The sequence below is a fragment of the Cetorhinus maximus genome, chromosome 26, assembly GCF_964194155.1.
Source record: "Cetorhinus maximus chromosome 26, sCetMax3.hap1.1, whole genome shotgun sequence".
Taxonomy (NCBI): domain Eukaryota; kingdom Metazoa; phylum Chordata; class Chondrichthyes; order Lamniformes; family Cetorhinidae; genus Cetorhinus; species Cetorhinus maximus.
Window position 1 is genome coordinate 34,329,734 of NC_135904.1, and position 26,356 is coordinate 34,356,089.

Sequence of the window (26,356 nt, forward strand, 5' to 3'; positions counted from 1 at the left end):
TTTCTCTCGAGAAGTGAGTGAGTGATGTGTAAAGCTTTGCACGTGTACTAAGGACTATCTGTGGATCCTGTAGGGCTTGGCTGGTCATGTGGAACTGATCTAACAAACGATTCCAAAGTTCTAACATGAACACAAACTCTAATTCCTCCATTATCTCCTACAGAGCCCCAGCTTCTCTCGTGTCACCTTTTTCATGGTCGTCAGTATGAAGATGAGTAAGAACATCAATAATTGAACCATAACTCTCAGCTATGGCTGAAGTGGCTTTTGCATGTGCTTCCCACCTAGTGTCAGAGAGATGCTTTGGTTCGGTGCAATTAGCCCCCAAAAATGATGTGAGTGCTGTCCAGCGTTTTGTTGAGGCAGAGAAGAATGTGAATGTTTGTTGCACAACAGCAAAAAATATTACTGCATCCAGACAGCAATCAGCACAGCCAACAAGATTCAGTGAATGTCCAGCACGTGCAATATATGTAGCAGACTTTTTTATCTGTAGAAGTTTTTGCTGAGTGCCATTGTACCTTCCTGCCATGTTAGCTGGATTGTCACATGACTGTCCTCTGCACTTCCTGAAGTCAACTTTGCAGTCGTTGCCTAGATAATATTGGCCATACTTTCCCAACTGTGATTTTCTAATTCAAGGAAAGTTCGAAAGCGATCAATGGGAAAACCATCATCGGGTGACACATATCTTACAATAACAGTGAGTTAATCAACATGTGAAAGATCTGGTGTGGAGTCAACAGACAAACAGAGTATCCTGCTTTTCTCAAGTCATCCAAAATAGATCCTCTTACTTTTTCAGCCATAAACTGGAGGAGTTTATCGCATATTGTTTAAGACAAGTATGAGAGCTTCCCGGATCCACAGCTTCAATAATGTTTTATACGGCTGGCAAGAAATTAATCAAACTTAGCAATGAGTTCTATCAAGCCAAGAAAGTTCCTGTTATGTGGCGAGTCAAACTTTCCATTGCCTCCCAAAGCTAGTCCACGTTCTGCTAGTGTGCACACAACTACAATGACACGTTCAAGTACATGCCTCCAGGACTCGTGCTCCTTTTTATCTGATCCTTCAGGTATGAATCCAAGGTTAACCCACATTGCCTGGTCAGATATGTAAGCAAAGCTTTTCTATGATCCTCAGGGCTCTCATGATTTTGAAACCCCAATAGGGTTTTGCCAGTCATTAAATCCATCACTAGCCAGTGCTGTTGATGATGTTGAGAAGAGTTTGCAGACAAAATAGTAAACACAACCAGTTGTTGGAGAGTACAGTAGCTATTCAATTGCATTTTTCATCATTAACAGTCATTGAATGAATTAGACGCTTTGAAGAATATCTAATTTGGTTTTTGAGTGACTGCTTCAATTTCTTAAATGGGTCGTTCCAATGTTGATTCTGAGGGACGTTTCTGTGCCCAGAATGAAATATCATCCTCAGTCAAAACACCCCAGAGACCAAGATCATTGGACTTTGTGTATCTATTTCCTTCAGCTAGGATTTCAGCCTCTGCAACATTCTCAGGTGTAGTAATCACATTCACATCCGTATCATCTATCTTAGTAGAACAGGTGGATGCTTGTGGTTGCTTTGGGCCCAGCTGACACTTGAGTATGAGGCCCCGCTTTTTTTACAGTGAAATAATTGTCAACTTTTGGTAATTATTTTATCCGCCCTTCAAGCTGCTGCTTCTTTTATTTCTCCTGATAGCCACCTTCAAAAGTTCTTTTCATTTTTAATAGGCCTCTCTATAATAATGAGACAGTTAAACCTTAGACAAATTCTTTGAACTCAAACCTTTATGTTTACAAGTAAAGCAGAAGTAAACAATACAAGACATATATTTGAATAATATATATATTTACCTGGTGTCAAGGAGAGAAGGAAGTTCTCTACACAAAATTTCCTGAAGACAATTTATCACGGATTATGACTGCATCACGTGTGTTTTTCACACTTTATTAGTTTTTGGAATTATTTTTAATGTAAGACATTTAAAAGTAAAAAAAAACTTTTATAGTTATTGTCTTGAAAAATCCATATAAGACACTTTTATTTCATGATTGAGGTGCCTAAATGGATCGTGAGACTGTCGGAGGTCAGGGGAAAGGGCAGCACCATGGATTTGAATTATAGTTATTTCTGCAGATTATAAACTCAATATGACAAATAATTGTGTAGCCATGTAAGTGCAATTTTGCCATATCAGAACCAAAATGTCTGATTTAGTCTTTTTCCCCCCATCACTTATTTTTCACCCGATTACATAAAACTTGAAATTGAGTCTTTTTTTCATATTTAGAGGCCCCTCATAATGAGGCCCTAAACTATAACTTATTTAGGTTATGTGTAAATCCTGCACTACTTGGAGTGTTGTTGGAGCTGCACTCATCCAGGCAAGTAGAGAGTATTCCATCACACTTCTGACTTGTGCCTTGTAGATGGTGGATAGGGTTTGGGGAGTTCGGCAATGAGTTACTCTGTGCAGAATTCCCAGCCTCTGATACAATCTTATCGCCACAATATTTATATGGCTATCTATCTACCCCATTCCTATCTACCCTATTATAACCCTTGATTCATTTTGTACAATTCTACTTAAGTTCCCCATAACCTTTTCTGGAACACTCCAGCTTCTTTAGGTTCCACAAAGATCCTTCGTTCAATATATCTCAGGATCCTCTCAAAGTCCTTGATGTTCTCCCTGCATAGTGTGATGCCCAGGATTGATCCCAATACTCCAACTAAGCCATAGACTGTGGTCTAGATATTTAGCCTAAGTTTGCCAAACTCTGTGTCTTCATTTGTAAAGCCCAGGATGCTATTAAAAAAAAGCTTCATCAACTAGCCCCATCATCCTCAAAGATGTACGTGTACACTCCTAGGGCAGAATTTTACACTCCCGCCAAAGTCCATGGAGTTTAGAACGGTTTGCTGCATTTTACAGTCCTGTCCCCACTGCGACGGGGCCGTAAAATTCTGGCCCTAGGTCTCACTGTCCCTGCATCTCCTTTAAAATTGTAGTGTATAATGCCTCTCCTCATTCTTCCTTTCAAAATGCATGACTTCACACTTCTCTGCATGAAATTTATATCAACGCACACTAACTTGATATTATGTAGGGGGTATGATTAAGCAGTTTTCAGACAATACAAAAATTGGCAGTGTAGCTGGTAAATATGAAGAAAGCTGCAGGAAGATGTCAATGGATTAGTCAAGTGGGTGGAACAGTGGTAAACGGAGTTCAATCTGGAGAAGTGTGAGGTAATGCATTTGATGAAGGCTAACAAGACAAAGAAATACACAATAATGGCAGGCTACTGTGAAGTGTAGAGGAGAGGAACCTTGGAGTGCATGTCCACTGAAAGTGCATAGACAGATGGATAAGGTGCTTAAGAAAACATACAGGGTACTAGTCTTTATTAACCAAGGCACAGAATTTAAGAGCTACGAGGCAATTGCATAAAAAACTAGTTAGGCTGCAGCTGGATTATTGTGTACTATTCTGGTCACTGTAATATAGGAGAGATGTGATTGCACTAGAGAGGGTAGAGGCGATTTACATGGATGTTGCCTGGACTGGAGAATGTTAGTTATGAGAAAAGATTGGATAGGCTTGGGTTCTTTTCTTTGTGACAGAGGAGGCTGTGGAAAGACCTCATTGATGTGTATAAAATGGTAGGGGGGCCCTTTATCTTTGTTTGAGGGGTCCATCACCAAGGGCATAGATTTAGGGTAAGAGATTTAGAGGGGATTAGAAAGGAAATTTTTTCACCTGGGCATAGTGGAGCTCTGGAACTCTCTGCCTGAAAAAGCATGAGAGGCAGAAACCCTCCTAACATTTAAGTAGTATTTGGATATGCACTTGAAGTGCCGTAACCTACAAGGCCACGGATCAAGAGCTGGAAAGTGGGATTAGGTTGGGTGGCTCCATGGCAGCCAGCAGAGACATGGTGAGCAAAATGGTCTACTTCCATGCTGTAAGTGTCTATGATTTAGAAATTTTTGCCTTTGCTTCAAGGCAATATGGAATCTAGTTCAACTAACCAACACAAACGTCAGGAGGAAAACAAAATTGAACTGCGTAGGTTTCAACATCCTTAACAGCAGGCAAGACCAGATAGCTTTGAAGGTAGTAGGGTTTCCGGTTGACCATGTACAGTTAATCAGGATGGAATAGCATTTTAGTCTTTGTCATGCAAAGCACAGTAGCTTGACCAGGGAAAATAACTCAACAAGGGAATACAGTGGGGATTACATCACAACACAAAAGGGATGACAAGCCTGGTCATGTTAAGTTCCAACTTTAGCCACAATGTCTAGGGAGGCAGCAAACAGAGGCCAAGGATTTCGCTCTAGGGAACAGAAATCAGAAACATCGGTTACCCAGGTGCACTCTTTTTTCTGATGAGACATTAAACTAAGATCCAATCTACCTCATCAGGGGATGTAAAAGACCCCATGGCACTATATAAAAAGCAAGAGAATTCTCCCTGGTGGTCTGGCCCATACGAACATGTGAAGTAGAAGTAGGCCACTCGGCCCCTCGAGCCTGCTCCACCATTCAATAAGATCATGGCTGATCTGTTTGTGTTTCGAGCTCTACATTCCTATCTACCCCCGATAACCTTGCGTAACAAGAATCTATCCACCTCTGCCGTAAAAATATCCAATGACCCTGCCTCCACTGCCTTCTGAAGCAGAGAGTTCCAAAGTCACACAACCCTCAGAGAAAATAATTCTCATCTCTGTCCTATAAGGGCAACCCCTAATTTTAAGAGTGCCCCCTAGTTCTGGATTCACCCACAAGAGGAAACATCCTTTCCATATCCACCTTGTCAAGGCCATTCAGGGTCTTATATATGTCAATCAGGTCACCCCTCACTCTTCTAAACTCCAGTGGAAACAAGCCCAGCCTGTCCAACCTATCCTGAAAAGACAACCCGCTCATTCCAGGTATCAATCTAGTATGTAGGACAGCATTGCTAAGAGGTCTATATGTAGGTCTACCTCCCCCCTGAGATAATCAAAGCACAGAGTTCAAGGGGAAAGGGGAAATTCTATAAGAACATTCACTTTCTTCAGTATAAGGAAGTCAAATCCTAATTTTGTATCTTGCTTTTCTACAAAAACAAAATAATTGAGAAAAACACTGTACAATTAGTCAAAAGACTTATTTTTCATAATATTTTCAATGTTTAATCAGATTTTAAATCACGTTTTGACTAATCACACCAAATAACATTCTGCAGTTGTGTGATATTGTTTCCTGTTGCTTTTTACTATACACAAAACAGTTCTAATTTAAAACTCTCATCCTAAATTCCATGCATCCTTCATTGCTACTCTTTGTTGCTAATGTGCAACATACAACAATGAACTACTGAAACCAAATATACAGCAATCAGAGGCTTACAGTACACTTAAGGCTTTGATTTGTTTTAGTAGTGTTATTCCTAATGTCTTGCATTATTTATGCATATTTCAATGCGATTCCAGTGTCAAAATCATAACCTCAAATCACTGGTTGTTTGAACTAAAATTAGCAAATTACATCTGTTCCTGTACAAAATACAGATGTGTAAATTTATGAAATTTAAATGGTAACAGATTTTTCAAAAGTTGAATGTTAAGTAATGTAGAATAAAAATAGTTACATCCATGAATCAAACACATTTCACAGAATAAAGCTATCAAATTAGGCAGTTATCACATCTATTCTCAACACTTTTTGAAACAGAAAATGTTTCTATAACCATGAAGGTCATCATTTACAAACACTGCAATTTATGAAGATACACCCAAAGCTCAGTTATTTTAGGAACAGGAATTTCAGAGGAGAATGAAATCAAAAAGTATTACATTACCTATCCTGAAAAACAATACACATCAAAACTTTAAAAGTCAAAATAGTTCATAAATTTACACATTGGTGAAAAAATGTTTTCGGCTACATGCCATGTTCTGCACCATTAGGGATGTACTTGAGGTATTGTTTCACGTCTTTAACATGGAAAAACCCTCCACAAATTTTGGAATATTAAGACCATTTAGAAAATAACTCGTGTTCATTAACAAAGAAGTGGAAATTTTCTTTCCAAATTCACTGAGTTTTACAAATACTGTACAGTACTTTTAGGCAATGTTAGAAATATCAAGAACGTGATAAACATTCCAATCACATTCTTTATCTTGGGCTAATCCTTCAATGAAGGGCTATTTTATCTATGAAGCCACAATCACATGACCTGTCATGTTGTTATGTTATACAAAAAAATCCAGTTTATGAACTTGTACCAAAACAAAAATCAAAAGTCTTTGAGACATACAATTTTTGCCAGAAAAAAAAATTTTATACCTCTGACGAATCAACTACAACTTTAAGGAATGCAAGAAACAAAACGACAGGGTTGATAACCATCAAAAATTGCTTCAAAATTACAGTAGGTGAACATTATTTCATGTGCAAGATACATAAGCCACATGAGTTTTCCTGGTATAAAAAGACTGAGATTTTGTTTAGTGGGTCAAATAAATCAGCCTGAAAGTTGGTAGCTTCTGTATTGTTGAAAGCAAGTTATCCAGTTAAACCATGTGCAAATTACTTCACAGATCAGTTCTTTCATTCACATTTGCAGATGAAATATCCGTACAATTGTCCTCAAGAGATGGATATCTCATGATCGATGAATTGTTTCAGTCTTTCCACATACTGTGCATAAAGCTCAATGTCATTATGTCCGGCTCCCTCGATCCAAAGGGGCTCCACTGCTCTTGGACATTGCTCATACATTGCAAGGCCATGGGAAAAATCAATCACCTCATCTGCAGTGCCATGAATTACCAGCACAGGAGAAGATACCTTGGTTATCTTGTCAATGCTGAAAGAGATGAAAAAAAGTTAAGAAATAAAAGCAACGGTGCACTATTAAAACAGTAAAGAGGTGTACTAGTTTTCATTATATCAGATTTATTACTCTAACAGTAAGGACCAATGTTCCCTCTAAATAGTGCTGGTGCATGGCCACGCAGCAATCCGTAACATACTAGGCAGGGGACAAACAGTAGAGGCCGTTTAAAATGCATGCGTGCGCGGCAATCTCAAAGGAACCGTGCAATACAACAAACAGACCTCATGCAACAAATGGAAGTTAGAGGGAACATATGTCAGGACAATCAAAAAATTAAATATCACTTTAATTTAAAAAAAAATCTACTTATTAAAAGCAGCCCATTTTGAGGTGCCAGTCAAGGTTCAGTGGTATCACCCTCACCCGAGTCTACAGATTGTGTGTTCGTGACCCAACCCAAACACTTGAGCATATAAATGGTTGATACATCCAAAGCAGTACTGAGGTGCTACCTTTCAGATCAGACACTGAACGGAGGAGACTCTTTCAAGCAGACATAAAAAACCCCATGGCAATGTTCAAACAGCAGGGTAATTCTGATGTTATAATCAATATTTATTGCTCAGCCAACATCACTAAACCAGGTGATCTGGTTAGTTAATCTCAATGCTGTCCCTGGAATCTTACTGTGCAAAAATAAACTGCCACGCTTCTCTATATTACAAGTGGCTACACTTCAAAACTACTTCATTAGCTGTGAAGTGCTTTGGAATATCCTGCTGAAAGCTGCTACTTAAATGCAAGCCCATTAGCTTTTTGAATCCAATAGATGAAGCAAATGGCTCGACAAAGCAAAAGTATGCTTAATTCTGAGAAAACTTGGTAATGAGTTAAATTATCTAATTTTTCAATGCTGTTAATACAAGCTGCTATTTTAAATCCCTTGGTGTATATTATCACTGAAGGAAGATTTAAAACTCTCTCGGGCATATTAAACCAATGCTGTCCAATAAAGTAACCACTAGTCACATGTTGAGAGCCCAAATGTTGCTAATTACGTTTTTGTTTAGTTTAAAAAAAAGTGTTACAGGAACATAAGAGTAGCCCATTCAGCCTTCTCGGCTATTCAGCCAAATAGAACATGGTTGGCCTATATTTCAACCTTGTTTTCCTGCCTTTGACTCATATCCCTTGATTCCCTTAAACCGACAAAAATTTATTGACCTGTCTTGAAAGCCACAATTTTGCCCACTCGCTTAATCTGTCCACCCCCATGAGTAAATTCCTGCTCCCATCTACACTACTGACTGCATCGCAACCTAGTCTCATCTGCAAGCTTGGATACACTCCTTCATTCACGTCACTGATAAACATGCTGAAAGGATTAGGTCCTGATACAGATCGCTGGGAAGCACCAGTTGCCAATTCCCACCGAAGCACTATGCCCCTCTATCCTTACTTTTTTGTTTCCTACCCCATCTCCCGCCCTCACTGAAGTGATACCATTGTTGGGCATATGAATTCAACGCTCATACTGTTATGCCATTTCCATGCACACTAACAGTTTTCTGTGTTTGTTGGTAAAATGGCAAGACGTGTGTTTACTATTGAGAGATTTCCATCTTTGGTTAGCGTATGGCGGGCAGTTGGTTCTTCAGTTAGTGTATGGCGGGCAGATGGTTCTTCAGTATACACAAAGTACGTTTACCGGCATTGTGCGTGTTTGTAAGGTGCTTACTAAAATTGTGTGGGTAAAATGTTGTTGTCATAGCCACACTTATGGCTAGTTAACAATTTCTACTGGTTTATGCTGCATTAAACTGACATTGTTTCATGACTGTGCTTTTCTCCCTGCTTTTCAGATTCTAAAGTTTGAATTCCATTGTAATTATATATTGAACTCTCCCAGTTCAGTTTATATTTTGGCATCAACTCTGTTTTCACAGCAAAGTGTTTAATCAATTTAATGTTGAACAGAGATTCTGGTCTTTCTGCCAGAGAACCACAGCAGTGGTTAATTTCTGCTCTTCCAGTACATAACTCAGCAGCTGTAACTTTCAAAACAACACAGCCATTGCAGTCCTCAGTACCTTTTCTCTCAACTTTTTGCATTATTGAAGAGCGAAACTGGTTATTCTTTAGTTAACGTACTGCATAACATTTAACACAAATTGCACACAAACATGGAAATGCAAAGATCTCCCATTGCTCACATTAAATCAAATGATATGCAGTTTAATGATATCTGGTAATGCACAACGCATTTTTCTGTTAAGAAGATGGAGATATGTTCCTTTAAGATCAGAAAATCAGTCTTAAATCACTGGTTATTGAGGAAACTGCACAAATTAAAAAATGCTTGCAAGTTTCAGACCCTAGGCTAAATGCATTAAGCAACTGCCTTTTATAAATTTTTTTTTGCACCCATGATGCAGGACAGACAAGTCCATACTGGATTGCAATACACCAAATTTCCTGCGGCATATTCAGCAACTCACATTTCCTTGGTTGTCATAGTGAAGGGTACAGTAGCCTTGTGAGCATGGTACTCGATTAGCAACCCGGAGGCAAGAGTTTAAATTTGTGACAATAGAATGCTTCCAGATTAGCGAACTAGTTTGATTACTACAATAATGTCCTTAAGAGGAGGATTCCTCAATCCTTATCCGGTGTGGCCTACAAAAACTAAATTGGTAGGGGGTGGCTGGATAGCACTATATAGAAGTAGAAAAGAAGAATACAGTGCATAAAGGAATGTTTGCGCAGTACTAGAGAAAGAAGTAATACCATATTAGATCAGGGCAGACTAAGGAGGACTACGAGGAATACAAAGAGAGGTTTACAATGCACATATATAATTGTACAAAGTGTGCTGAATAAGATTTATAATCTTACAAGCTCAAATAGCCGTATGGAAATACAATGTAGTGGCAACAACAGAAACGTGGTTTAAAGATGAGGACGACTGGGTGCTTAATATTCAAGTATACATTGTGTTCAGAGAACCCAGGGAAGGAAAAAGGAGATCGTGTAGCAGTACTGGTTTGGCAAGACATTGTAGTATTGGAAAGAGAGGATGTCCTTGAAGGTGCCAGGACTGAATCCATTTGGTTAGAATTGTGAAGCAAAGGGGATATGATCATACTTTGGGATATTCTATATGCCTCCAAATAGTGAGAGAGACAGAAAAGCAAATCTACAGGGAAATCTGAGAGATGTGCAAGTGATTACAATGGGGGGGCTTTAATGACCCAAATATCAATGGAGATAATGTTACAGTAAAGGGAAAGGAGGCGGAGGAATTTCTGAAACGTGTTGAAAGAACTTCCGAGCACCACTGCTTTTTTTTTTATATATACATAAATGACTTGGATATTGGAATACAGAGTAACAGTTCAAAATTTGTCGATGATACCAGACTTGGGGATGTGGCAAACAGTGAGGGTGATATCTTTTGACAGAATATTTATAGGCTAGTTGAATGGGCAAACGGGTGGCAGATGGAATTTAATACAGGGAAGCAGCAGGAGATGCACTTTAACAGAAGTTCTAAAGTGTGTGCAGGGATAGAGGAATCCGGAGGTTTATTTGCATAGATCGTAGAACCATTGAAAAGTTATGTGCAGAAAGAGGCCATTTAGCCCATCATGTCTGTGCCAGACAGAAAAAAGAAACTAGCCGCTCATTTTAATCCCCCTTTCCAGCATCTGGTCCGTAGTCTTGCAGGTTCAGATGCAGGTCCAAGTACCTTTTAAATGAATTGAGTGTTTCAGCCTCAACCACCAATTTCGGCAGTGAATTCCAGAGCCCACCACCCTCTGGTTGAAAAAGTTTTTTCCTCATGTTTCCTCTAATCCTTCGACCAATCACTTTAAATCTATGCCCCCTGGTAACTGACCCCTCAGCTAGAGGAAACAAGTCTTTAACATCTACGCTATCTAGGCCCTTCATAATTTTGTACACCTCAATTAGGTCACCTCTCAGCCTCCTCTGTTCTTAGGAAAACAACCCTAGCCTATCCAATCTTTCCACATAGCTGCAATTTTCAAGCCCTGGCAGCATTCTTGTAAACCTTCTCTGTACTGTCTCCAGAGCAATTATGTCCTTCCTGTAATGTGGTGACCAGAATTGTACACAAAATTCCAGCTGTGGACTAACCAGCACTTTATACAGTTCCACCATTACATCACTGCTTTTGTATTCAATACCTCATCCAATAAAGGAAAGCATTCCATATGCTTTCTTGAACCACCTTACCCACTGGTCCTGCCACCTTCAGGGACCTGTGGGCATGCACTCCAAGGTGTCTCATTTCCTCAACACCTCTCGATATCCTCTCATTTATTCAGTATTCCCTTGCTTTGTTTGCCCTCCCCAAATGCATTACCTCACACTTTTCCGGATTGAATTCCATTTGCCACTTTTCTATCTACTCAACCAAACTATTGATATCATTCTGGAGACAACAGCTATCTTTTCACTATCAACTACACAGCCAATTTTTGTGTCATCTGTAAATTTCCCAGTCATACATCCCACATTTATGTCCAAATCATTAATATGTACAAAAAACAGCAAGTGCCCCAACACTGAGCCCTGTGGAACATCACTAGAAACCGTTTTCTATTCGTAAAAACATCTATCGACCATTACCCTTTGTTTCCTGTCATTGAGTCAATCTTGGATCCAACTTGCCATCTTCCCCTGTATCCCATGGTATCTCACTTTTCTGACCAGTCTGCCATATGGGACCTTGTCAAATGCCTTTCTGAAATCCATGTAGACAACATCCACTGCACTACCCTCATCAATCCTCCTTGTTACTTCCTCAAAAAATTCCATTAAGTTAGTAAGACACGATCTACTCCTAACAAAACCATGCTGACTGTTCCTGATCAACCCGTGCCTTTCTAAATGACAGTTTATCCTGTCTCTCAGAATTGATTCCAATAATTTGACACCACTGAAGTCAGACTAACCAGTGTGAAAAATTTCTGGCCTATGCCTTGCACCCTTTTAAAATAATGGTACAAGATTTGCAGATCTCCAATGCTCACCTGTATCGAGTGAGGATTGGAAAATGATCTTCAGAGCATCCGCTATTTCCTCCCTGGCTTCCTTTAACAGCCTGGAATACAATCCATCCGGCCCTGGTGACTTATCCACGTTCAAGCATATCTGTCACTCCTGTACTTCCTCTCTCACTATGCTTATTGTATCTAATGTTTCATGTTCCTCCTCATTAAACTAGAATGTCTGCATCATCCCTCTCCCTAGTGAAGATGGAGACAAAGTACTCATTGAGAACCCTGCCCACATCTTCAGCATCAACGCACAAGTTACCACGTACTTCTTTGAAAGTAGCAAGGCATATTGAGAGAGTAATTAGCAAAGCATATGGGATTTTGGGCTTCATAAATAGAAATATTGAGTACAAAAGCAGGGAAGCCATGCTAACCATTTATAAAGCTCTGGTTAGGCCACAAGAGTATTGCGTCCAGTTCTAGCCACCACACTTTAGGAAGAATGCAAGGGTCCTTGAGAGGGTGCACAGGAAATTCATCAGAATGATTCCAATGATCAGAGAATTTAGCTACAAGGTTATGTCAGAGAAGTTGGGACAGTTCTACGAGCAAAGGGAGTTGAGGGGAGATTTGATCGAGATGTACAAGATTATGAAAGGTTTAGATGAAGTAGACAAAGCTATTCCATTAGCTGATAGCACAAGGACTGGGAAACTCAGACTTAAGGCTTTGGGCAAGAGGTGGGGGATGGGAGGAAAAAGTTTTATACAATGAGTGGTAACGACCAGGAACACTTTACCTTCAAGGGCGGTGGAAGTGGAGACGATCAATGATTTCAAAAGGAAATAGGATAGGAACCTGAGGGAAATGAATTACAGAGCTTCAGGGGTAGGGTGGGAGATGGGACTGACTGGATTGCTCTACAGACATCTGGCAGGGGCTTGATGGGCTAAATGGCCTCCTTCTGTGTCATAAATGACTATGACATTTGTGCTCCAATAAAACATGTTTAGCTTCTATAGTTAGCCAAAAGTGGATCTCTTTGCCTGTGGAGTTTTGATTTCTCAATGAAATTTAAATTATTTGGGAATTTGCAATATTTATTTAAACCTTCACTTGTGCCTGTCTACTGTCATAGATTTTAATTTATTTTACCAATCTACCATAGCCAACTCATCCCTCATATCTACGTATTTTAACTTTAATACTCCAGTTTTGGATTTGATCTAAGTCACTCTCAAACTCAATGTAAAATTCCAACATATTATGATCATTCTTTCCGAGTATCCCTTACTATGAGATTACTAATTAACCCTGTCTCACTACACAAAACAATATTTAAAATAGCCTCTTCCCTGTTTCATTCCATAATGTATTGTTCTAGTAAACTGACCCGAATCCAATCCACAAACTTGTCTTCCAAATTATTTTTGCCAATTTGATTTGTCTAGTCTATAAGAAGATTAAGTCCCCCACAATTATTGCATTACCTTTGTTACAAGCACCTCTTATTCCTTGATTGATACTCTATTCAACAGTATAGCTGCTGTTAGGGGGTCGATAAGCTACTTATGTATTCTGCTGCTTGTTATTTTTTCTCTGCACCCACAATGCTTCTACTTCCCCTTCTTCCAAGTCACAATCCTTTCTCATTCCTGTCCTTACATTATCCATTAGTATTATGGCTAACCTCACTCCTTTTCTATTTTGTCTGCCTTTGAGATATCAAGTATCCTTGAATATTTCATTCCCATCCTTAGCTATTAAGTAACCACATCTCTGAAGATTATTAGATTACTGATTTATCTCTATTTGTGCCATTAATTCATTTATCTTCTCATAAATGAGAATTGTGCATTCAGATAAAGCGTTCTCAATTTAAACTTTTTACTATTTTCCCGATTTGACCATATAATCCCAATGCACTAGCTCAGTTGGCTAGATAGCTAATGCGTGGTACAGAATGATGCCAACAGCATGGGTTCAACCCCCATTTTTCTGTGGTAGTTCATGGACACCTGCCTTTTTAGCTTGACCCCTGCTTGATATGATGTGAAGTGATGTCCTTCAAGTTATATAACCAATTGTCTCTCTCTAATGGAGAGAGATGCATAGTGGACTAGGGTTAATTACTTATTACCATTAAACTCTCTGTCCCTTCCTGTCACACTGTTTTTTTTAATACAAATTGTTACACATTTCTATGGCCATAACGTTTGGATTTATAAACTTCCTTTCACCTGAACTCTTTCATCTATGGTTCTAATTATTTGATTCACAAGGGAAATGGTCCCGCTCAGTTTAAGTGCAGCCCATCTCAATGGAACAGCTCCCTCCTTCTCCAGTACTGGTATTAGGTCCCCACGAATTGGAATTCCCATCTCCTACACCATTCCAAGCTATGCACTCATTTGTACAATCTATTTGTCCCTATGAAAATTTAAGTGTGACTCTGGTAGTAATCCAAAGATTACCACCTATAATGGTTCTTCTTTTTAATTTGAACCCTAGCTCCTTAAATTACCTCAGAAGAGTCTCATCCCTCGTTCTACCTATGTCATTACTTCCTACATGGACCACAACAACTGGATCCTCTCCCTCCAAATTCTTCTCCAGCTGGGAGGAGATGCCAGGTAACACAACCTCTAATGTCCAGTCAGGGCTAGCGAGAACAATATCTATCTCCTACCACTAAGATTAGCCATGATTGCATTGAATGGTGTAGCCGGCTTGAAGGGCCGCATGGTCTACTCCTACTCCTATTTATGTTCTTCCAACCACATTGCTTTTCACTCCCTTCTTGAATGGTCTCCCGTGCTAGAGTATTGTAGCCAGTGTGCCAAATGACCTACTCCTAATTCATATGTATGCCTCATTTGTGACTTAAGAACCATTCTGATGCTGTGGCAGGAAACTTGATTGGAGCGATTTATAATTGGAGTTAAGGGAATAATGGGATTTGGGATGTGACATGTTGCAAGGGCTTTTTGAGGTGGGGGGTGGTTGGTGATAATTTTTTGAAAGGGAGGGGATAAAAGCTGAAAAGAGGGATTCATTTACTATATGAGCTAACAACATGTATTTATATAGCACCCTAAACATAATAAAACTTTCCAAGGCATTTCATAAGAGGGTTATAAAACAAAATTTGGCAACAAATCACAAAAAGCAATTTAAAGGCAGGTGGTCAAAAGCTTGGTCAAGGGGGTAGGCTTTAAGGAGTGTTGCAAAAGAAAAATATGTAGTCAGAAGGAGAGGTTTAGGGACGGAATTCCAGATCCTAGGGCCTAGGCAACATAGGGGTGATGGGGTGAATGGGACTTGGTGTAAGTAAGGAACTAACATGGCAGCAACCAAAAGTTGGGTGGTCAGCAATGGGAATAGGGTCATTAGGAGGAAGAGCTGGTTCCATGGACAAGGTAAGCCCAGAAAGAGAAATCATAGGAGATAGGAGAAAAGCTAGAGAAAGTCCTGGGTTTGGGACTAGGGCAGGGAGGCTGGCTTAGTGAACAAGGGGAAGCTGGAGGGGCCCCAGGCACAGCCGAACGTCTCAATTAAGCCCTTGCATTTGTTGGTAATAAAGGCAGATTTAAGGAGGTGATAATAAGAGGAAAGCTGGATATTTGCCCTCCAACATGACCTTGGAACAAAGGGTGGTTTTAGCAGTAGAGTTAGAGGTGATGAGTCACTTGACTCGAAGGCACAGTCATGTTGCTTAATGTCAAGGGGTCTGCAAGTATAATTCAACAGGTACATGTTGACTTAAGGTGTATTGCACAGTTCTTCCACTATGTCACTTACTAAGATGAATTGTATACTAAGGACACGAGGGCCATGCCTTGCAATTTACAACGTATTACTTAGCTGCTAAGATAGAGCTATCGTTTTAATTATTTAATTTTTAATTATTGTCTTAAGTAAACACAGACTTGGATAAATGAGATTCAATTATTTGGCGTAGGAGTGTAACAGCTCTTCTGGCTGCAGGACAGAATCTAAGATATAATGTCTGGCTTTTGTTCTCTTCTCTCCTATCCCACCACCCCTCAGTGTGATTGCGCTATCATTGTTTAATTGATACAGGATACTGATCGTCTGCAGTCTATCTTCTGTTGATGGCTGAATTTCCCCGTTCGCTCTAAACAACTATCATTTTGTAAAAACAAAAACATACATTGGAAGAAATGTTTGTATTTGATTCAAATAATGGAAGAAATTTGAAACAAAAACAGAAAACGCTGGAAAAACTCAGCAGGTCTAACAGCATCTGTGGAGAGAAAGACAGAGTTAACTTTTTGACTTCATATGACTCCTGATTAAAATTTTAAAAATGATTTTTTTTTAAAAATGCGATGCATTATGTAGGTATAATAGACCCATGCTACTTTTTCAACTGTCTATCAGCAGTTCCTGGTCATTGTGTTTTCCAACTGGTAGAAAGATACCTTAGGGAAAAAGATGTTCCAATAGATTATGTAGTTTTGAAAAGGTAGTTCAATAGATTGAGGCAGTTTGGTAGAAACTTTTACAGTTGAAAATAAAACTAAAACTATAAAGCTGGTATGCAAAGTGTAATATTGCCATATAAAGTAGACATTACAAATTTGGAAGAAGAGATTTGCCCACAAGGAGCACACATTAGGAATTCAGAGATTGAAGGTCAGCACCCCCTGCAGCTTTTTCACTCGCTGCACAAGTTCACAAGTTCTACCTATCCTTTTATCTCTATTATTTCTGATTAGTTTCCTGAAAGGCAATTTTAAAAACAGTTGTAATAAAAGCATCTCACAAATCAAACAACTGAGGTCATCACCTGATTTGGTCATGATTCAGCTCAAGTAGCAAGATATCACAACGAAATCCAAATCTGCATTGAAACAATTAGGACACAGTAGCCTCAATATTATCCCCATGCCCGACAGGTGGGAGAGGATTGGGGTTGGATAAATGCTTTATAACAAGGAATGTACAACCAACCCTCTATTTAAATGTCTGTTTCTAGGGCAGAGGGTTTCGTGTCGGAGAAGTCTCCCACCATTTAGGCAGAACGCTTTGTTAACATGTTTAAATTAGGCTCCCGCATACAATTGGGAGCCTGATTCCAATATAATAGTTGCAAAGGCTCAGGAAACCAGGCAATGTAAAGGAGACAGGAGCTTCCATTAAAGATGACAAGTGCCTGTTAGAGCATCTCTCGTGGGCAAGGAGGAACAGGAGTGTTCCTTCTAGCCCTTCAAGGAAGCTTTCAACTTTTGCTCCACAATCATGGCCTGTTTTCCCTCGCCTCGATTGTCAACCTCCCTCCTCACCCTCTGCCCAGCACTGATCTCTCACTCCCTGCTTACTCCCATGACAGCCTAAGTCCCACACCCCCACCACCACTTTATCACTCCCTCCCTGTCACCATTAGCGGGAACCATCCCAAAGGCTCCCTGCTGTAGTCTCCCTGCTGCTGGATATTCTTCCCAACAGCTTATCAATTTGTCCGGGCGGGAAATGAAGAAATTAAATTATAATGATTTTTCTGATAAATGCGGCAGATCCTCCATGTTCCTGACTTTGTTTGGTTGTCCCCTTGCTATTGCGACTCCCCACACCATCACCAACTCCCTATAAATATCAGGCTAATGGCTTTTTAAAAAATGAACTTGTTGGCTGCTTGGATATATAGTAGTTAACTTCTGCATTCAATTGTGAGAAAAGCCAGGGAATGAGTTTCAAAATAATATGTAAACAATGTCATGTAGTACACTGAAGTGTTAGTGAGACAATTGGAGAGTCGATTATAAATTGACATATTTGGATCTATACTCCAGCCTTGATAGACAGGTCTTAATGGACTGGGAACATTAGATGTACTGAAGAGCCTCTTCAAAACTGACCTTTTGTGTGTGGAAAGTCAAAAATATTTGATTCCAAGTGGCACGTAGCCAATACTCCCAGGTAACAGTAACAAAGCGAAGGGAATACATTCTGTGGCCAGAGGAAGAAAGGAAACAGTACAACTTATCATCCAACGGTATACTCTGTCCATGAGGAGGAAGAATGTATGGATAATACATTGGAGCTTTACAGTGTAATTATGGATTTGGTTAGATGCAGAGATTTAAGACTATGTGAAGCAAAGAAAAAAAATAATTATGATAGTCACAACTGACAATGTTCTCTAGCAGTTCCTATTAGAATTTGTGCATTATTGTCTTAGCAACAGTATGTGGCTCCCTGGTGCAATTTAAAATAAAGGAACAAATTTGGGGCAGCAGAGTTTGCTCTTTACTAGAAGTAAAGTTCAAATCTTTTTGCTTTTATCAAATCTTTCTAAGCCTTGCACTGATGACATGGCTGAATTTCTTATCTGTATCGGGAAAAGGCCAAGATGGCATTTGTTTAGACATTACTGCTAATGCTACAGTAATGAGCGTATGAATTATAGCATCAGAAATTCACAACATGGAAGGAGGCCAGCTGGCCCATTGTACCCCACTTCAAAACCCCCCTCACCACTGACTCACCCTTGCTGGTGGCCTCTTGCTCCCTTCCCTTGTGCCACAGAATTTAAAAAGGAAAACCCCTGACCTTACACACAACTGCACAAAGCCGATAGATGCACGCCACCTTTAAAGGAACTGCGTGCCATGACATTCTTGCGCACCGCTGACTTTACTTTGAAGGTAGGACTTAATTAAAAAGAGTTTTAATGTAATAATGGCATGCAAAAGGATTACAAGTAGGAACACTTGCCAGCAAAGGCTCGAGATGTCACAAACACACTGCTGACTTCATCTCTGCATCCCAACCTGCTACTGGGAAATTTAAATTTACCATCCCACCATATTATATCACTCCACACACCATGTTTCCTGTTTTTGTGGGCTCCAATAAAATCTCCCCATTGTCTTTGCACTTTGCAGAAATTTGCCTTCGTATTTGCTTGAAACGATGCAGGAACAGAAGCAGTCCATTTAGGCCTACAAGCTTGTTCCATCATACAATTATGTCATGGCTGATCTGTACATTACCTCCATTTTTCCATCTAGGTTCCATAATCCTCAATGCCCTAACAAAAATCTATCAATCTCGGTTTTGAAATTTTCAATTGGCCTAGCATCAACCACCTTCTGGGGAAGAGGGTTCCAGGTTCCACTACCTTGTGTGAGGTGCTTTCTGACATCATCTCTGAACAGCCTACATCTAATTTTAAGATTATGCCCTCTTGTTCTGGATTATCTCACCAGAGGAAATAGCTTCACCCTATCTACCCTCAAACACCTCCATTAGATCATCCCCTAATCTATATTAAGAAAACACAAGTCTTGTCTATGCGACCTATCCTCATTCCCAACCTATCCTCATTAATTTATTCCTTTTAAACAAATTACCCATTACAAATCCAAGCTGGCTTTCACTGATCAGTTCATATTGGGCCAATTGTTCAATCACCCTGTCTTTAATAATAGATTCTAGTAACTGAACCACAACTGATATTAGACAAATAGGCCAATAATTTCCTAGTTTATCTCTTACCCTTCTTAAATAGTGAAGTGATATTGACAACGTTTCAATTCAAGGTCACTTCCTGAATCAATAGTGTTTTGGAAGATCATGGCTAACAGCTTTCCTCATCACCTCCTTTTAATACTCTGGGGTGGAAACCATTGGGTCCTGGCGATTTGTCTGTCTTTAACATTAAGTTTCTCTATCCCCATTTAAAAAAAAATATTTTGAATCCAGTTAGTTCCACTCCCTTGATTTATTTTTAGTTTCCTTGTCTGTCATTGCATCTGATTCTACTGTGGAGACTGATATAAAGTCCCTACTTAGATGTTTGCCATGATCTGGGAAAAGAAGCAGCCAAATTTAGTTGATTATTTATTGGAGAAATCAAAGATCTGTGCTGCAGAATCAATGGAAAGAGAAACATATAGGTTAGTCACAAACTCTGGACAATCAACCATGAGGCCTGCACTGCCCAGCAAAAAAGGGGAGAAACAACATTCACAACTATCGTTCTTATCCACAAGAGATTTCTGTACATTTGTTTACATGTACTGCTGCAGGTGTCAGAGACAAGGAAGTGGTAAAAAATCTTCAGGCGATGATACAAACTGTTCGCCATGATGATGGCTTAGGAAGATGACGTAGCTACTAGAATTGGTACTGTGTTGTCACTCACTTGGATACTATTTTAAACCTCATTTTGGGAAGTTGTTTATTTTTAAGTAAGACTCCAATTTCCTTCAAATATTAAGGACCAAACATGTAGTAAAATAGTAATGGTTAAAAGCCTTCTATGCTACTGGTAGCTAAAGCCACATTCTGCTAAGGTCTTCATTCTTCCTAGAGTAGGGATGAAGGCTTCAAGGTGATTTAGACAGGTTGAGTGAGTGGGCAAATACATGGCAGATGCAGTTTAACGTGGATAAGTGTGGTTATCCACTCAATAGGAAAAACAAAATGGCAGAGTATTATTTAAATGGTGATAGATTGGGTCAGCAATTCTACCTGCCTGATGTAGGTGGACTGTTGCTCGATGAGTTGGATAGCTCCAACCAAGAGGATTAGCCTTTATCGTATTTAATTTCACTTCTGTCCTTATTCTTCTTCATTCACAAAATTTTCATATTGGAATAGCCATGCACTTCCTGTAGAATAGAAGCAGGAAGTGGTCAATCGGCTCTTCGAGCCTGCTCTGCCATTCAAGATGATCATGGCTGATCCTCTATCTCAACACTATAGTCTCACTTTCTCCCTATACCCTTTGACACCTTGAGTCAAAAATCTCTCCATTTCCTTCTTAAATGTATTCAGTGACTTGGCCTCCATAGCCTTCTGTGGTAGAGAATTCCACAGGTACACTCTGAGTGAAGAAGTTTCTCCTCATCTCAGTGCTAAATGGCCTGCCCCGTATTCTGAGATCATTGGGAAATGTTGATGTACAAAGGGACCTGGGTGTCTTTGTACACCAATCACTGAAAGCAAGCATGCAGGTGCAGCAAGCAGTTAAGGCAGCAAATGGTATATTGGCCTTCATTGCAAGAGGACTTTGGTACAGGAGCAAGGATGTCTTACTGCAGCTGTACAGGGCCTTGGTGAGACCACATCTGGAGTAGAGTGCACAGTTTTGGTCTCCTTACCCAAGAAAGGATATACTTGCCATAGAGGGAGTGCAGCGAAGGTTTGCTAGACTGATTCCTGGGATGGCAGGATTGTCATGTTTCCTCTGGCTGGGGAGTTCTAGAACGAGGGGTCACAATCTCAGGATATGGGGTAGGCCACTTAGGACTGAGATGAGGAGAAACTTCTTCACTCAGAGTGGTGTACCTGTGGAATTCTCTACCACAGAAGGCTGTGGAGGCCAAGTCACTGAATGTATTTAAGAAGGAAATGGAGAGGTTTCTGACTCAAGGTGTCAAGGAGTAGGGGGAGAGAGTGAGAGTATAGCGCTGAGATAGAGGATCAGCCACGATCATCTTGAATGGCAGAGCAGGCTCAAAGGACCGAGTGACCTACTCCTGCTTCTATTCTACAGGAAGTGCATGGCTATTCCAATATGAAGATTTTGTGAACGAAGAAGAATAAGGACAGAAGTGAAATTAAGTGCGATAAAGGCTAATCCTCTTGGCTAGAGCTATCCAACTCATTGAGCAACAGCCCAGCTACATTAAGCAGGTAGAATTGCTGACCCATGCAGGAGCTGGCTCATCAAGGTTGAGTCTACAGAAACAATAACAACTTACGTTCCAAAGTCTGTCGTGCATGCTGGCATGTCCTCATTAAATAAGAGCCTTTATTAAATGATTAAAGAATCAATTAAAAAAATACAGTAATAGCATTTTCCACTTGTCATGCAATGAGACCAGCAGTGTCAATGAAAGCATGGGCATGGTAGAGATGCATTACAACAACCAAACTGGTTTCTATACAGGATCTCCTGAAGATATTCCTGCGTTTGGATTTATCGAATGGGCTTCAGTCTATGTTTAAGAACAAGGAGATTTGGATGCAGCCCGCAGAGGACAATGAATGAAGAAAAGCAATAGACTACAGGTACTGACATTCTATTGACATCAACAACAATAAGGTTCCACACCAAAATGTGGGGCCAGATTTTCAAAGTGAGGTCGGGAACCCAACATCAAGATAATTTCTGGGTATCGAACCCGCGCCACAACTACTTTGCTCATGCGACGCTATTTTGAGATGTAGATGTCCTCATTGGGCCAGAGGTAAGCTCGACCCTGAGCATCTCCAGAAGGTGGGAGCTGCCTGCAGAGTGTGAGCGGCAAATGCAGAGACGACAGCCACAACAGGGCCTGCCACTGCCTTACTGAAGACAGCAGACAGCACCTTGGGGGGTTAGCAGCATAAATGCACACAAAAATGGCCATACGGCCAAATGAGAAGAGAACAACCTGGCATAAGATCCCACAGGTCCCAAGACCTTTCACAGCACAATAAAATCTTTCACTTATTCCAGTTTTGAACCACGCATGCACCAGATTGTTTGGGCTCGCCGAGTTCATATTTGAAAATTGCATTCTTGCTTTTACTCGCCTCTTGACAAGCTCCTCAAGGAGCTTAGTGGGCTGTAATTAGCAAACGGGTTCCCCATTCATCCCTCACCTCCCCCTCCCTCCCACCCTTTTTGAAAATCAGTGCGCGTCCGGACGTGTCAGGAACTAGGCATAGCTCCTGGGGTCTATTATTAGTTGCTGGTTGGTTCGATATACAGATCCATCACTTGTTTTAAGACAAAACAGCCACTGAAAGCTTGTACTTACTGCTCCTGTTATACCTTGGAAGGGTTTCCTATGGATCAAATGGATATAAAAATGGAGCGTATGAAAGCCAAAATTGTATTAAATCATCCCAATAGTGAAGCCTCTTTAAATGCGCAACAGTATTGATAAAAGTTTTGTCACACCATATGGCTCAAGGCCAGTTGAACACGTGATTTTTTAAGGGAACTACTAAAAGTAATTCAACAATTTCTGCAAAGCTTCGATTGTTAATGTCCTCATTAGAAAATATAAGGCTAACCTTGCAATAGCCCTGGAAGAATTCAAGTGCTGTACAACCAATTGCAGTGAATTACTTGGCAGAGTGGTGACATATAAGAGTGCCACATTTCCTCCAGATTCTGGCTTCACCCAATGTTTCAGCATTTGTTTTCCTGCGTTCCTTTACATTAATGACATGTCAAAATCACTACTGGGAGTTCATACCCAGCCATAACCTCAAGTAAATACTTACTTGGTACCAAAGAATTCCTCACCTGATCAGCTTTGTTGAGCAGTTCAGTGGTGTTAGCATTGTTAGTCAGAGATACCCTTGAGGGAAGCTTGCTTTGGTACAGTTCAGGTCAATGCTTCTCTTATTATCCACTATGTAGAAAAGGCTAGCTAAATGCTGCAATTGAAGCTTAGAGAATAATCCTCCACTAAGTGATCTCTGTTACAAATGAGAAATCGAAAGCCAACAATCTCAACAGCTGAGGCCATGTAAGCACATCCAAGGGAATCGTGAAAAATTCTATTCGTATCAACTGGCTCTTGTAATTGAGATTTTTTTAAATTAACATGACAGTATGAGTTACACCATTTAATGTACTTGGGAAGCTGATTAGATTTGGGAGCATGCAATGGAATTCTTGATTTATGGTTGACTTCTATTCCATCATGTTCACTTGCTGGTGTATCTAAAGAATGGGAGCAATGAGGTAATAAAGGTCTACTGAATTTGATTGGTCTAATAACAGTCAGAAAGCATGTGCAAAGTGTTTCAGGAGTTTTGTTGGAGAAGAGTAATATCTCGAAGTACATTAGCAAAGACTTGACGATATGAATATCTTCTCTATAACAAGCTGTGTTACTTTCTTCAGCAATGTACGATATGAGGTGAGAGAAAATGCATTTACATCTTCTCATACAAATCAGATCTGTGAAGTGTTATTCTTTGGCTATCATATCCCATGCAAAGTGCCAGTAATAAAGCAGTGATGGCGATCTGGTACCTCCAAATACCAGGGACCATGTTAACTTCATATGGGGCAATAAGAACAATGCATAGTTCTTTCACGGAAATTCACAAGGTACATGGAATGGGGAATTAATTTAGCCTCCAGCACTCAATAAAACATATTTAAGACAAATTTCAGAAAGAGAAAGGGATAGAGTATTTTTGTACACTGCTTTTTGTCTGACCATTTTACTAACAGATGCATAGAAAGGCTAAAGTCCTCATGCAAATACTGTCCAATATTATTGTGATCGCATGCCCAATGAAAGTGTCTATTACTCGTTTTTTACTTACTAATCAGAAATACAATTAGACGTATCTGGATTCTCAATTAGCTACAGGTGGCTAATAATCAACAGTCTGGACGATGCTGCTTTAGGGTTAGGATTACAATTAGGTTGGAGGTTACATTTACAGTATCATTAGGATTCAATTGTGTTTATTGCAAGAAGCGAATTTTATTGAATTGGAGAGACTGAGCTGCGGTGGATTTAACAGGGAAGATATGTTGGGTGACAATTATATTGTGAGGACTGACTACAGAAATCACTAACCATCACATAGTGATGCATGCAAAACATGTTATTTGCAAACTGTGGGCCAAGTGCAATTCTCATCACAATTGAAGGTGCCCACCTCAAGGGGAGAAATTTCCATCCCACCTTTCAAGGTGAGTGTTGCAGTTTGACAGAGTCTGTGGGGTAGTGGCAAAACAATAACAGCTTCTAAAACTTCCAAGGATTACTGAATTCAAATATGGAATCAATCATTCTGCAATTTATTGAATTGTCAAAACAGGCCTTTTAACTCCTTGAAAATGGAGGGGTGTGATAGGGTGGGGACAGGAGAACACTGATACAATTTCTGAAAGGTATTAAAAAAAGTGGAGGAGATTCTGTGTAATCAGGTTGTGTCTCAAATTGCGCTCCCATCCACGTTCCATTTACTGCCCTGGGAATCATGGAATTTTGGGACCATTGTTAACAATTGCATATATACTGTGGCATATTAAAAACAAAACAATGAACTGACCAAAAAGTGAATGGAGGATGCAAGTGTTGGATTGGCAGGAAATGCTTGTCTAAAATTACCTTTCATTTTCCTGTCCCCTCCACCCCACCCCCAAGAGATTATGATGCCAGGTGTTTTCCCACCACTGTCACTGCTGAATTCAGGTGCCAATACAACTGTTGCTGCCTAAGCCTCAAGAGCTCTGGCCTGCTGTACATATGAGAAAATTTGTGTATAACTGGAGAATGATTTTGATAAAACTACTGTCTGAAGTTGTTTTTCAAATATGTTTCCTTTTGGTACAACAGTTTTTCCATTATTCAATTGTAAATGCTTTCAGAGCTTTTATGGTACCTTGATATCATGTTCAATATGTTTAACAACTGCAGTACAAAGGAATTCTACATAATTTTTAAAAGTATTTTCCTATCTATGATCTCGAAAAAGGGAAGTTAAAACTTATCACTAAGGGCACTTATCATGAGTGAACACTTTAAATATTGGCCTCATATCTGAAAATAAATTAATGTCTGGCACAGTATCAGTGTGCACAATTTCATGCTTTATTCACAAAATGCATGTTTTAAGAGCTTTTGAACCTGGATCCCTTTCCCTAATACTTCTGCAGTCCAGGGACATCAATCCAAGATTTCTGAAACAGCTCCTACCAAAAGGTCTCAGGCTCCATCACCTGCCTTCCTTAGGTTTCCTCTTCTCAAATATTCCTAGATCTCAGCACTCCTTTAACTATAATCCCCCTTGCGGAATGGTGCATATTCCAGTTACCCTGCCCCTGCCACCAACCCTTCTCCACATTGGGTGCTCCCTGGTGTCACAACCCTCTCTATCCATTGTACCCTCTGTCCCTAGTATGTTGCCACCTAATCCCCAAGGCTCTGGGACATTTTCACAATTTGTCCTAAACCCAATACCTTACCTCCAGATCTCAAAAAAACACTTCTCAGTACCTCTAGACTCAGACACCCTTCTCCACAGTATTTTTAAACCCTGATATCTCCCCACCATGCAGCTAGGCATCTGCTATGCCCTCATCCAATGCTACTAGATTATCCCTCAGTCAGTGCTCTGGACCCCAATGCTAATAGGCTCCAGTATCTCCATCAGGGTTAACTAATCCTGAAACCACCCCCCAGCATAGCTGCCACAAATACAGTCACTCATTAAATCAAACCCAACATTCTACCCCTACATTGCTTAAAAAAAAGCCAAGTTCCCCCGCCCTAACCTACTACTCCTAACCACCACCAACAGAATGTGGAATTTCACCAACAGATCAAATCTCAGGGATCCCCTTTGCAGTAATGCCATATTCCACCCTCCAACCACCACCCCACTATGCTATCAAAATCCAACATTCCTTATAACAGCCACTAAATTCCATAACACCACCCCCCGACTATACTCACAATGCCACTTATCTATAACTGC

The 26,356-nt window shown here is 40.1% G+C and overlaps 1 protein-coding gene across 1 annotated transcript in view; it reads right to left on the bottom strand.

The window, feature by feature from the left end:
• Window positions 1-5,176: 5,176 nt before the first annotated feature.
• abhd17c (abhydrolase domain containing 17C, depalmitoylase) overlaps window positions 5,177-26,356 on the bottom strand; it is a 66,808-nt gene continuing 45,628 nt past the window's right edge. The window contains exon 3 of the mRNA XM_078530455.1: window positions 5,177-6,884. Coding sequence (XP_078386581.1) covers window positions 6,665-6,884 — 220 coding nt within the window. The 3' untranslated portion in view covers window positions 5,177-6,664. The remainder of the gene's footprint in view (window positions 6,885-26,356) is intronic.